Source organism: Aythya marila, assembly GCF_965140915.1.
Source record: "Aythya marila genome assembly, chromosome: W".
In the NCBI taxonomy this organism is placed as follows: domain Eukaryota; kingdom Metazoa; phylum Chordata; class Aves; order Anseriformes; family Anatidae; genus Aythya; species Aythya marila.
This window is the reverse complement of record NC_139081.1, coordinates 2,989,960-3,004,252: the sequence shown is the minus strand read 5'-3', so window position 1 is coordinate 3,004,252 and position 14,293 is coordinate 2,989,960. Positions and strand designations below refer to the sequence as shown.

The 14,293-nt window shown below is 45.2% G+C and overlaps 1 protein-coding gene across 1 annotated transcript in view; it reads right to left on the bottom strand.

Annotated features, from left to right (window-relative positions):
- LOC309889412 (transitional endoplasmic reticulum ATPase-like) overlaps nucleotides 1-14,293 on the bottom strand; it is a 46,600-nt gene that overhangs the window by 20,592 nt on the left and 11,715 nt on the right. Inside the window, exons 4-7 of the mRNA XM_082782227.1 lie at nucleotides 10,224-10,366; nucleotides 8,647-8,777; nucleotides 1,549-1,680; nucleotides 1,080-1,182 (exon numbers count right to left, since the gene is read on the bottom strand). Coding sequence (XP_082638353.1) covers nucleotides 1,080-1,182; nucleotides 1,549-1,680; nucleotides 8,647-8,777; nucleotides 10,224-10,366 — 509 coding nt within the window. The remainder of the gene's footprint in view (nucleotides 1-1,079; nucleotides 1,183-1,548; nucleotides 1,681-8,646; nucleotides 8,778-10,223; nucleotides 10,367-14,293) is intronic.

Here is a 14,293-nt window from a genome sequence, read left to right as displayed (position 1 = left end):
CTCACCCAAAGGCATCCCAATGGGGGGGGGGAAAGAGAGGCTCAGCCCGTCGACTGATCCCAGGAGTCAGGAGGTCCTGAGGATGTTGTATTTCCTCGGGATGGTATCTCCCCTGATGGTGGTATCTTCCCTCACATCCCCTCTCTCTTGGGCCAATTTATATTATTTTCTATCTTTTAGGTGGAGCTTGAGTGACTCTAGTCAAGCATATCTTACTTATGATTGGTGAAAAGTTCTCCCGTCTCCGTTTAAAGTAGTAGGCTCTGAGAAAGTCAGAGCGCATGCTCGGTGAGGGGTGGTCGCACCTTGGAGGCGCATAGCTTTTGGGATGGAGGTGTGTTTTGGTATTATAATGATATTATAATGAGCAAAAAGTACACTAGGGTACAGCATTTGTCAAAACATGACAGGTCCTTGGCTCAGGGTGGCAAAAGTGCAGCTTATCGGTCTCAGTGTGCACAAGAACAATCGAGTCCCCACCTGGTCACAGAGCCTAGCCGTGGTGTCTCCACTCCACTCTATGCTCCGTACTGTTCCTTAGGGCTAGCACACCAAGTTTCCCCAGCACAATAGCATCTAAGGTTGGAAGCCTAGGGAACGCTCAGGTAATGCAGCTATGCCCTACCCTGAAAGCCTCTTCAATGCTGTACATTTTCTTTAAAATGAGAATGTTAGTTTTATTTCCCTAGTTACCTCAGGCAATTATACCACACCTTCTCTGGAGATATTCAAGGCCTACCTGGGCAGCCTGCTCTAAGAAACCTGCTTTGGCAGGGGGGTTGGACCCAATGATCTTTCACTGATATTTCATTGAGGTCCCTTCAATTCTGTCATTCCTGCATCACAAAACTGTTTTTCAACCACTGCTACAAAACAATCAAGTTGAAGGACAGTGCCACTATGACAGATGCTTCCACACAAATGGCCTCTAAGTGTCCTCAGTGGGGCACTTGAAAGAGGTAAGAAAGGATGTCAAGGACACAAAGGTGGTTATAAGGTGACCTTATCTAAACCATTCGCTACCATTATGTGGAAGAATGACCACACAATTCTGGGTCCAAAGCAGACACCAAGCTTACCATTGATCAGGAAGAAGAAGGCCCCAGTTTCGTTGGCCACCGCTCGGGCAATCAGCGTTTTACCAGTGCCAGGAGGACCATACAGCAGGATGCCACGCGGCGGCTGAGGACAGAGGCAAGGGAGATTTAGGTGGTAAGCTAGTATCTGAGTGCCTGAGTAGCTTCACAGTGAATTACAAGCATTGGATAAATCCAGTCAAAAACTGTGATGCACGCTCATGCAACAGCTGCCATCCAACCATCAACACCCTGACTACTTTACATGATACACAAACAAAAACCTTGCCAGTAACTGACAGTGATGATCAAAGCATCACTCTGCTTTACAAGTACCAGCATTTTAATCTGTGCCTAAAACATAAGGAAATAGTCTCCTAATACCAGCATTAAAAAAAAAAAAGTTACTTATTCGCCTCCAATAAGTCATAAACCTCCTACATCAAAGTCAACAGCAAAGGCAAGTGCTTACCTTCACCCCTATGGCCTTGAAGAGTGCAGGGTGTCGGAGGGGAAGTTCCACCATCTCTTTGATCTGAGCCAGCTGCTTCCGGCAGCCACCAATGTCATCATAGCCCACTTCATTCAGTGACTCTTCTTCATCCTACCAGGAAGTGAATTTATTAGACATTTGAGTGAAGACAATTACTTTCTATCATTATTCTGGTGTGTTCAGTTTAACAGAATGCAGCACTAATCAGTGAGCCATCTTTAGCTGCCTCTTTTCTTACCCTATTTCACAATTGGTGAGCTTCTCCTTAATGTGCCACCACACACTGCTAATGCCACTCCTAGCTGTTCAACAATCCCACCCAGTTTACAGAACCAGGAATCTGGGCTATTGCTCGATGTTGTTTCTTTACTGTGTTGAGATTCTCACTTTCAAGTCTTCCTGGTGTCTTCAACAACTGTTTCTTAGCTCTGACTTCCCAGATATACAATGGAAATTACCTGCTGTAGTAGGTTTACGTGGCAAGGTTTTGGTAGCAGAGGGCTGTGGGAATAGAAATGTTGTTTTTGCAGAGTTACATTGTTTGGAGAGAAGGAATGTGGTATTCAGATATGCTTACAGTGATAAGAAAGCTTAGCAGGCGACCTTGTAAAAATGCAGACAACCAGACTCCTTAGGACAATTAGGTGAAAATCACGGTGTCAAGTCAAGTCAGATAAGTGAAGAAACATTACCACTACAAGCAGTAAAAATGTCAAAAGAAATTCGAAATTTAACAGGCCAGCAACTGAAGGCCATGCATTGTCTGTGAAGCATCAGACAGATTGTGAACCTGGATTACCCACTCAGTGGGGAAACAGGGGAGGGTCCTGCCATCAAAAGGTATATAAACTGTGTTTTGGAACCAGTCGGTGCACTCTCCTGCTTGTGGGGCGACCGCCATTGCAATTGTGAATAAATTACTACTTCACTGAGATCCTCCCCTGAGCCTAAGTTATTGGCTACGGAGTGTTTCTCACGATTTGGGGTTCGTCCGGGATCCAGTCACCTACTGGGGAGCCCCACCGCCGCAGCAGCAGGAAGGCATGCCCCGCTGATTTCAGCGGTCCTGTGCATCGACGGTGGCGGTTCTGCAGAGAGCTGACAGTAGGCACTCCGGGTTTTTAAGAATCGATCCGGTAACTCTGTGCACAGACCAAGGTAATATTATATATGGAGTGGTAATTCGTGTCGAGAAAATGGTTGATGTTAATAAAGAAGGGGGAGATTTGCAGTGTGGCCATGGGGGCCCCATGGTTGGTGATAACATCAGACTCTTAACGATGAGGCCATCAGGAATATAAAAGAGTTTAGAGGGAACAAAGAAGGGTGATTCAGGAGACTCCATGCAGTCTCAGGTTTCTTGTTCTCCAGCCATTAAGGCATGGAAGTTGCTGGGTGTTTGCCGTTGTTGTTACATTCAAAGTTGTTTGACCAATGAAAAGTTGTTTTGAAAAGAACTGCTGTGGGGAGAAGGGTATAAGAGGGGAGCCTGCCCTCAAAAAAAAAAAAAAAAAAAAAGCAACACGATGTGATGAAGTTATGTCATCAATAAAGAAGCAGAAAGAAGGAATGAAAAGGAACTGGCTAGCAGGACAGGGACCAGGACGGGAGCAGGCACTTTGATCGCCTCATGAAGATAGGTTCGGCCAAACTCAGCAAACTGCTCAGAGAAGCTCGTACAGAAAGTTGCTGGAAATAGGCACACCGGAGCTGGGAAGAAGCTCGAGTTGAGAGAAGTGGACCCACGCACACAACTGCCCCTTGCACACAACTTAAAGCAAGACATATTGTTCCCACCACCAGCCCTGGAATTCTCCAGTGTTTGTAATCAAGAAAAGGAATGGAAAATGGAGACTGTTATATGATCTGAGAGAAATTAATGATTTTGTGGAAGATATGGGAGCACTTCAACCAGGATTACCAACTCCAACTATGCTCCCCCAGTCATGGACATTATTAGTAATAGACTTAAAGGACTGTTTGTTAAACACTAGCCTGAATTCGGAAATCTTTGCCATGTTTATGTTTCAATTAATACCTTTTCTGATCATACATATGTATAGGCGTACTCGGGTTTCTTATGAATATGTAAAAGCAACATTCTATATGTATTTAGAAAGTTCGACGGTTATGCGTGCGTGTTGGTAGAGCGTAGACTCCCCACGCACCCAGCGCTGTTTACTTGACTTTTTGAGTGGGATTTTCACAGCCCCTGGCACCCCTCCTCTTCGGGGAAGGTGGAGGGAATGAACCAGACATTAAAGAAGCAATTAACTAAATTAGTGTTAGAAACCCAACTTCCTTGGGTAAAATGCTTACCCTTAGCACAATTGCAGGTTCAAACAGCACCAAGAAAGGATATAGGAATTTCACCGTATGAGATGCTGTTTGGATTGCCCTATCTGGGCAGAAGGGATGAGATACCACAATTCAAAACAAGAGAGTTTTCTTAAGAACTGTATTCTGGGGTTGTCCTCTTCTTTGTCATCTCTCAGGACCTGTGGGTTGTCGGCTCAAACCCCACACCTTTGGAATTCCCCATTCACCACCATCACCCAGGAAACCGGGTCCTGATTCGGACCTGGAAAGAGTCAACTCCGGCCTGAATGGGAAGGACAATTACTGACCACTGAAACAGCCGTAAGAACTGCGGAAAAAGGTTGGACTCACTATACTCGAGTGAAGGCATCCATCGACCCTAGTACCTGGGAAACTGTTCCTACAGAAGACTTGTTGGAAGTTGAAATTGAAGAGAAAAGTCTCATAGTGGACTCTGAGCAGGATAAAAGCTTACAATTGTAAACTAACCTTTTATTTTCACAGGTAACTAATGTGTGTGGCTTGCGAGTGAGAGAAAGGACTGACCTTTAGCAAATCGAAGTGCTCCCAAGGGGTTTTTGTTCTAGTAATACATATATCTTATTCTTTGCACTGATATTTGGAAACCTAAAGGTATTTGTATTGATTCTTTGTACTGATTATTTGGAAACCTAAAGGTTAAAAATAATGACAGGGAAAATTCAACTATTAATTTTGTTTCTAGTAATTGTAGGCCTCAGAAAAGGCCTTGGTCAATTGGCAACTTGGAAAAGGCATGACCAGATAATAGCAAAACCGGGATACCCCATCAAAATATGGGTGACTGTGACAGAGGGTTATGTACCACAAGCCGTCACGTTTGATGCTTGTGAGGCGTTAGCTTGTGCAGATTTGCAAATAACTGGGAGAGACCCAACAGCCAGATTGAGAATAGCTGTATGGAAACAATCCTCTATTGCCATCAGAGAAAGGGAGAAACTCAAGGAGAAAACAGGAGAGTAAACAGGAGGCCCTCTGAAATGTGGCAGTTCAAACATTTGAGATTCAAACAGGGTATGGGGATGTGAATGCCTGGATAGAATGGGTCAAATATACCGTCCAGAATCTCAACCGTAGCTACTGCTATGCTTGTGCCTCGGGATGACCGATTGCCCAGATAGTGCCCTTCCCATGGGGGTGGACCACAGACTCCCAAGGGATGCGATGTATGATTGCATTGTACCAAGAGAAGACTGCCTGGGGAAGTGAGGCCTGTAAGTCTCTCTCTTTGCTATTCCCTTCCTTGCATGATAGCAATATCAGAGCTCCCCCTGTATTCTCCACAGCTATAGGTAACCATACAGCCTGCCTCTCACGGCAGGGTGTGAGTGCTACCCAGCATCTGGGAGAATTTGCCTTGTGCTTCCAAGGATTTGATGGGAAACTGCTCAAGACTTGAGATCCCCAGGGCAGATCTCTGGTGGTACTGTGGAGGGAAGACCTTACGGTCCACCCTACCATCTAATTGGGGAGGCACTTGTGCACTTGTTCAATTAGCTATACCCTTCACCCTGGCATTTGAAAGAGAAACATCACAAATACCCAGAAGAAGTAAAAGAGGCTTAGGAATATCATTTGATGACAGAGTATACATAGATTCTATTGGGGTACCTAGAGGAGTTCCGGATGAACATAAAGCCAGAAATCAAATTGCTGCAGGGTTTGAGTCACTGTTCTACTGGGTAACAATCAATAACAATGTGGATTGGATTAATTATGTCTATTATAATCAGCAGAGATTCATCAGTTATACCAGGGATGCGATAAGAGGAATCGCTGAACAACTAGATGCCACCAGCAAAATGGCTTGGGAAAACAGGATAGCATTAGATATGATGCTCGTGGAGAAAGGAAGTGTGTGTGATACTGAGCAACCATTGTTGTACTTTCATCCCTAACAATACTGCTGCGGATGGCACAGTAACTAGAGCATTGCAAGGCTTACCACCCTTGCCAGTGAATTGGCAGAAAACTTAGGAACAGACACTTCCACCACCACCAGACGGTTGGAATCTTGGTTTGGTAAATGGAAAGGGATGGTAGTGTCTGTATTTATATCCTTGATCATAATAGCAGGAGTTTTACAGCCACTGGTTGTTGCACTATGCCCTGTGTAAGAGGACTAGTACAGTGGCTAATTGAAACTGCACTATTGAAACAAATGACCATGGAGCCACCACCTTACTCAGATAAGGTGATAATGAGGAGATGGAAAGCAAAGAAAGTGAAGAAGAGGAAGATATCTACCAAATTACACCTTAGAGAAAAGTTTTGCAAAAATCAACAATTTTTAAAGAAGAAAAGGGGGGAATTGTGGGAATAAAAATGTTGTTTTTGCAGAGTTACATTGTTTGGAGGGAAGGAATGTGGTACTGAGATATGCTTACAGTGATAAGAAAGCTCAACAGACAACCTTGTAAAATGCAGACAACCAGACTCCTTGAACAATCAGGCAGAAATCACTGTGTAAGAAACATTACCACCTCAAAGAGTCTGTGAAGCACCGGATAGATTGTGAACCTGGATTACCCACTCAGTGGGGAAACAGGGGAGGGTCCTGTCATCAAAAAGCATATAAACTGTGTTTTGGAACTAGTAGATGCGCTCTCCTGCTTGTGGGGTGCCTGCCATTGCAATCGCGAATAAATTACTACTTCACTAAGATCCTCGCCTGAGCCTAAGTTATTGGCTACGGAGTGTTTCTCACACCATGGAGAACCCAGGTTGGAGCAGTTTGCTCCTGAGGGATGGACCCCATGGTACGGACCCATATCTGGAGCAGTTCTTGAAGAGCTGCTGCCTGTGGGAAGCCCACGCTGGATCAGTTCAGCGAGGACTGCATCCTGTGGGAGGGACCCCACGCTGGAGCAGGGAAAGAGAGTGACTGAGAAGGAGCGGCGGAGATGAAGTACTATAGACTGACCGCAACCCCCATTCCCCCACGCTGCTCAGGGGGAGGAGGTGGAAGAGGGCGGATGGGGGGAAGGTGTTTTGGGTTTCTTTACTTTGTTCCTCACTTCTCTAGCTTGTTAGTAAGATTTATTGCCTATTACTATCTCCCTACTCTGAGTCTGTTTTGCCCGTCATGATAATTGTTGAGCGATCTACCTGTCCTTATCTCAACCCTTGAGCTCTTTGTGTCGTATTTTCTCCCCCTTTTCCTTTGAGGAGGGGGAGGGAGAAAGCAACCATGGTAGAACTCGGCTGCCCACCTGAGTAAAACCACCACACCTGCATGTACCTAGACCTCCCACTGAAACCCATCCTCTTGAATGACAGCCTCTGCTAGCAGGCTCCCTACAAACTCGAGCACAAAAACAAGTTGTGTGATCTTCTGATGTGGCTAACCGATAAAAACAGACGACAAAGCCCAGTATAAAATATACTTATTCCTTAAACTGCAAATGGCATTTCTAAGCACTTGAAATACCCTAGTTACCATACAGTTCTCAGATGCAGTGCTTTCTTTTTGGGACTAGCTCAAACTAACTGAGAATGTTGAAATTCAGACGTGCAGATAAGACCAGCTGTAGCTAATTCTCCCAGTACATCCCTACAGCAATCATTCTGCTCATGGCTGTGCAAAGCTCTACTGGCCTTAGTTATCTGTAACGTAAGGCCACAATAAAATCATAAAATAGCATAGCCTGGAATCTCAGAGAGGATCAAGCCAGAGCCCCACAGAGCCAAGACTACTACGTCAAGCAGGTTGCTCAGAGCCTGGCCCTATCAAGCACTGAAGGTGGTCTCCAGAGCTGGACATTCCTGCTCACTCTGGGCCCTGCTCTAGGCTTTGCAGAAACCTTTTCCCTAACATCTACTGGGAATTTCTCTTGACTCAGCTTCTGCAGTTGTCTCTAGTCCTGTTCCTAGGCACAACCCTCAGAAGAACCCATTCATCTACACCTTTCCATCAGTCAGTTGCCAGAAAGCCTGCCCCTTCACCTTCCCTTCTCTAGCAAAAGGCCACTCTCCCAGCCCCTCTTCATTTATTTTGACCTCCAGCTATTCATCATTTTGCTGGCCTTGGCAGCAAACACTCTGCTGTGACCTGAAGAGCCCAAACAGGATTCATTTGGTGCCTCACAATCATCAAATAGAGGTGAATTTTTCACAAGGCAACTAACTTTATGAGGCATACAGCCACCTTACCTCATATCCCTGAGATTTCCTACTCTACAGAAGTAATGTGGCCAACTCCTGACAGACAAGTAACTCAAGCTGCCTTAGACTTGGGATACTCAAGGCTAGATACTGTAAAGGATTTAATTAAATAAATAAAACTGCTTAAAGATTTCAAGTTTCTCATTCAAAAAGCATTAATCACTTTCTCTTCATGTGGCATGAAATTTAGTGACACATTAAGTCCTCCCTGCTATGGATCAACAGCATTTTGGAATGAAAAGATACATCTAAGTCCAGCATAAGGTATCTAGAAGCAGATGGAAAACTAGCTGCTATCACATTGTACCATTTTCTCAGCAAACCTAAGCATTAGTGTTATCTCAGTGTCTGAGGAAGAATACTGGAAGCACATTTCTTCCACTACCTTCAGCAACAGCTCATCTCCTGAAACCAGAGTTCCTAACCCTTACATTCAATATACAAAATACCAAACCAGGAACTGCAACTCTGCTGCTCTCCAGGACTGTCACAGAAACAGATTTCAGTAGACAGAGTTGATTCAGGACAAGAACTGCGTGGCAGGATTCAGCTCACCTCTCGTTTGATGGGCTCTCCTTCACAATGGATCACTGTGTCCGGAGCCACTATGCAGTAGGGACTTGGATCTGTCTCCACCACTTTGAATTCCACTGCACGCATTCCTCCACGCACCAAGAAGATGTCACCTGTAAAATCCTACATTTCAGTAGCCTGCTGAGGTGATGTCTTCAAAATGTCGACTCTTGTACTACCAGCAGCCATAGAGGATAAGAAAGTAGGTTACACAAGCATATGCCACTGGCATTTTTAACACTGCTCTACATTTTAGACTCAAGAGTTGCATGTACTGTGACTACCAGAGCACTGTTTAGATCTGCAGCAGTTAAACTTTTCAAATTTCATCCAGAAACCAACAGCAAACGAGAAAAGAATACCTAAATACCAAACAAAGGCAATGAATCACATTTATTTTCCATTCAGTTCCAATTCAACTGTTCTAGAACGATTTTTTAATTTAAAAAAAAAATTAAAAATAATTCAAATGTAGTTTAGGAAAAAAAAAAGTTCAAACTGGTTTACAATTTGTGTTTGATCAGCTACCTAGTCACAAACTGAGGTCAAGCAACCACAGTCTTTTCAAATAGGGTCCAGGGGTAAGATGCTCAAGTTTTTCCTGTCTCCTTTAGAAACTAGCTATCGCTTTACAAAAGAGCTGCCTCCAGTGTAAAGCCCAGAGACAGTAAATAGTGCAACCACAAGTTAAAAGCTGACTGTTTCACTAGGGAAATTCTCTCTAGACACCATCTGCATATTGGTTTTGCTACTATTGCTCCAAAGAAGTGACTTTCGGAGTGGCTGTTCCAGTCTGCACATAGACATGCAAAGTGCAGCCTTGAATGTTCTACGTCTGTCTACTTTCTCAAAAAGGGGAAAAATTCTAGCACTAGAAGCAACCATGGAAGAGGCAAAAAGCCCTAACATAATAAAAACTTATTTGGAAGTGGTTATAATAAGTTGCTATTAGTCGTCTCCAGAAGCACAATAATATATATAATATTAACTATGACTCCTGGCTAAACTGGGCTACAGAAGCTGGAAAATTTCATTCAACTTGTGTTCATACTGTATTAGGAGCTATTTGTTCCAGCAGAAGTGCTAAAAGCTCAGCTCCAAAAGTGCATTTTGTTTTCTAAGCACTCTCCTGGTTATTAATTGAATTACTCTGAAGAAGTGAATTTAGTCAGGGTGCCAGCTGCTCTATCCAACCAATTGATGAACACACAGGCAAACACCCAATCCTGTCGAGTGGTAGCAAGTTAGGAGAAAATTTTGTTAAACTAAGTTCTACCTGCGACTTTTCTAACACACTCCCATCCAAGGTAGCAGGGAAAAAAAAAAAAAAAAAAAAAAAAAAAGCAGAATGTTCATGCCGCTGTGCAAGCCAGTAGCAGATATTACCCTTTCTTCTGAAGATTAGGGAAAACTGAATCAGCACCAGCAAGATCTCACTTTGCAGATGCCAGTCTGATGCTTTGTAGCGATCTGTGCAAGTCCCCAGAAATTCTCTTTACTCAGTCTCAGGAGTAGACCACAATCAGCAGCATCAGGACTTCAATAACATGCACTATTACCTTTCCTGATGGGTCTGTATGCTTCCAGGAAGTATGGCTTGAGATAGACCTCAAACAGATTCCCCGTGATCCCTTCTACTGTGTCATCAATTGGCAGCACATGGATACGTTTGCCATATTTCACATCTGGGCAGGGCTGGATGCTGCAACAGAAGAAAACTCGTTAGCCACATCATCCTTGACTTGTACCTGAGTCTGGAAATGCCAGTGATGTCTTCTCCCAGGCCAGTACAACCACCAGAAAGGACTCTCCAAATCCGTGCTCAGACTTCCCACCTGCCTAAGAACATTTCAATGCTGACAAGGTAAATACCATGCCCAGGGGAGAGCTAGTCTTCACAACACATGCCTTCCTTCACTGCTCTCAGCCCTATCCAGGCTGCTGGGGAGTTTCAGACTTTCTTCCTACCTCTGCTCTTCTTCCAGGATGCCCCTCACTATCCCCAGCAAATTCAGAAATTACTAGTGTAGCCAAAAGACCTAGAGAGTCAGAAGCTAATGTTATAAATGAAGTCTCAACTCAATCTGAATTTAGTAATAATTATAAAAGAAATATTTAAAAGTTATAAAAGGCAAGTAAACAGCGCTGGGTGTGCGGGGAGTCTACGCTCCACCAACATGCACACACAAACATCAAACATTCTAAATATACAGAACATTGCTTTACGTACTAAACCCGAGTATGCCTATACATACGTACAATCAGGAAAGGTAACAAACAATCCTTTAAGTTCCATGACTTAACAGTCTCCATTTTCCATTCCTTTTGAACAATATGTCTTGCTTTAAGTTGTCAAGCAACTCGGTCTTCAGGCCTTATGTATCCCATTCTTCCCAGATCGAAGAAAAGCATATCCATCTCCTTTTCAAGGCCAATAGGGCCTGGGTCAAAAGGCACGTCCAGGTCACCAGGGGGCGTAACAGCAAAAGCCTTCGATGGCTGTAGCAGCAGAGGGGCCCATGGCGTAGCAGTCGGATCAGTAAAGGAGCCCACAGCTCCCTCACTGTCTGGCAAACCACACGTTTCTGACTGTGGCCCCACAGGGCTCTTTAAGGCCTCAGAGACTGCTTGCCAGGTGCCGAGCAATCCCACCGCTACCTTGTCATTTTTAGTTGCAGAGTCCCACACCTTGACATCAATTTGGTTCCATGTTTCAGGCTCATAAACTGTCTGATTGTTAAGGAGAATAAGCTGTAAGGTTACCAGGACAGTCTTTGTTCCTAAGGACGTATGATTCCCCATAATGCGCAACTGCTTACCAGTGAGGGGCAGTTGTGAACACCAGTAAATACTGACACCCCCCTTTTCTTGGAAGTTCAGAAAGGTCAATTTGCCACTGTTGCCCAGGTCCATGGCCTTTTCCACTTTGACACAGTTTTGGTTTGGGGGCATTTTGGGGGTTAGTCTGGAGACAAAAATCACATTGTTAAGTTGTTTGAGTGATGGTAGCATATAAGTTCCTGTCAATATTTTTTCCAATTAGGTAGTTATACAAAGCGTCTATTCCCCAATGTGTTTTCCGGTGTTCTTTCTTTACCAGTGACCACAATAAATTGGAGGGGATGACTCGCTTCCCTTCCCTTCTTCGGTAATAGCCCATCCCTCTTGGTTATATTTTCCCTTCTGACTTTCAATTAATTTTCTATCCTTTTTGTTATATACAAGCTTACCTTCAAGAGAAATTTGCCTGTCTGGAATCAGGGCTCCCTCAGTTGCTACCTCACCTTCTGCTGCTTCTTTTGCCTCTCTGTTCGCCAGATCATTTCCTTCCTCCAATTCTGAGCTCACCTTCTGGTGTGCCTTAATGTGCATGATTGCTACCTTTTCAGGCAGCTGAACTGCTTCCAATAATCTCATTATTTAGTCCAGGTTCTATTATGTCTTTGCAAGTGGTAACTGCATACCCAGCATGTTGTTTTCCGCTGATGACATAGCTGCTCCCATATTTCCACATCATCACAAGGAGTGTCCTTCAGATCTGGATGGCTGGGGTAGGTCTCCAGGCAGTCATGGTGTACTGGCTCCCCTTGGTTTCTGCTGAACCTTTGTGGGGAAAGCCAGTGACTGCCTTTCACTTCCAGCACTGTGGACACTGTGTGAGACACTAGCACAGTTATTTTCTGGCCCAAGGTGAACTTGTGTGCTTCCTGGATATTTAGCACCACTGCTGCAACGGCTCTGAGGCATCCTGGCCATCAATACTGGGTCAAAGCACTGTTCTGTTCCAACTCTGTTTAAAACTTGCATTTTCTAGTGATAGGGAGATGGGTGGTACAGCCTCACCCCTCTCCTCTACAAAGTTTGTATGAAACATATTTTACATTTACAGATTATTCCAGGTATCATTCCAAGAAGAAAAATGCCAGAAACTAGGTTCCAATTTTCCCAGAACATGTAGGAGATTCCAGATTAGGAAGATGCTCAGGAGGAGGAGCTGTCAGTCTTCCCATACCCAAGCCTGCAAATTAGCATTTTTGTATTTCAGAAGCGCTAAGGCAGTTTCCCTCTACTGCTATCATAGAATGGAAACTGTTTTCTGTAACCCATGATGTATTCTACATGATGTGTACTTCAAGTGTTGCACAACAAAATTCCTGCAACACTTTTAAAACATTCCTAATTCTAAAATTACTTTTATAACAAAAACTAAAATATACATAACCTGACTATAAACTTCCTTTGGGGATTTTTAATCTTGGTATTTGACTGCTTCATGTTTTTGTCGTTCATTCCTAGCAAGTTTCAAATTCTGTATGCCACAGGACAGCTTGTTGCTTGAGCTAGATACTGTGAGATCAATTATAATTGATCTCTTGCCGAGGTGATTGGCTCCGGGGCAGACACGTTCTGCAGCAGAGCGGAGGATCGGGACAGGCAGGGCTTTTATTCAGCATCGAAGCCACTCGAAGCAGCCGAGGGAGCCGCCAGGACCTGACAGCCCTCGCGAGGGAGGCTGATGAGGCATAGGTGCAGCCAGCAGTGCCCCCTCCCCGGCCGTTCAAAAGCTGCCTCTAGGGAGTGCGAGTGACCAGGGCAGGCAAACAGGGCATGCGCGCGGCACAGTGAGGGCCCCTCACTGCTCTCTTGCAGCGGTCTTTCCCATCCGTACTTGTAACCTGCTTGCAAGGAACCTGGCCATGGTATCAACTAGGCAGAAAGCCATGACCTCCACATCTCTTGCGGCCTCTCCAGCCACAGTCACCGATGTGACTACTCAAATGGAGGGCTCGGGGAAACACACCGCCGTCCAGGTCTTGGGCTGCAGGGTGTGCCTGAGTCTCCTGTTGGTATATGACAGCAGCAGCGAGGGGTATGCCTGTGGGAGGTGTGCCCGAGTTGAAGAGCTGCTCAGCCAGGTAGTGGAGCTTCGGGAGGAGGTGAGCAGGCTCAGGAGCCTCAGGGATTCAGAGCAGGAAATTGACTGGTGGAGGTGTACTCTACCCTCTCTGAGACAGACTCAGGAGCCTGCCGCAGCACAGGTGCCTCCTGCTACGCAGAAGACAAGTTCCCTCATCCCGCCAGGCAGTAAGAGGGGACCTAGGCCACGGGGGGAATGGAGGCAGGTTCCTGTTCAGGGTGGTAGGCGAGCCCTGTCCCTGCCCACCTCACCTTCCCATCTACCCTTATGTAACAGGTATGAGGCTCTAGAACACCATAGTCAGAACAATGATGTAGACAAAAGCCCATCCCAGTTGGAGAGGGTGCCTAAGGCAAGGCAACCTACCCCCTGCATTGCTACATCATCTATCAAGAAAGACAGAAGGGTTATTTCCATGGGGGACTTACTTTTGAAAGGGACAGAGGGCCCAATATGCCGACCGGACCCAATCCACAGGGAAGTCTGTTGTCTCCCCTGGGCTCGGGTGAGAGACTTCAATAAGAAAGTCAAGCGCCTGGTACGGCCCACTGACTACTACCCGCTACTGGTCTTTCAGGCTGGTAATGACAAGGTAGGAATGAGAAGTCCAAGAGTGATCAAAAGTGACTTTAGGGCTTTGGGGCGACTACTTAAAGGATCAGGGGCACAGGTTGTGTTTGCCTCTGTCCTTCCGATAGGGGGGATTGCCGC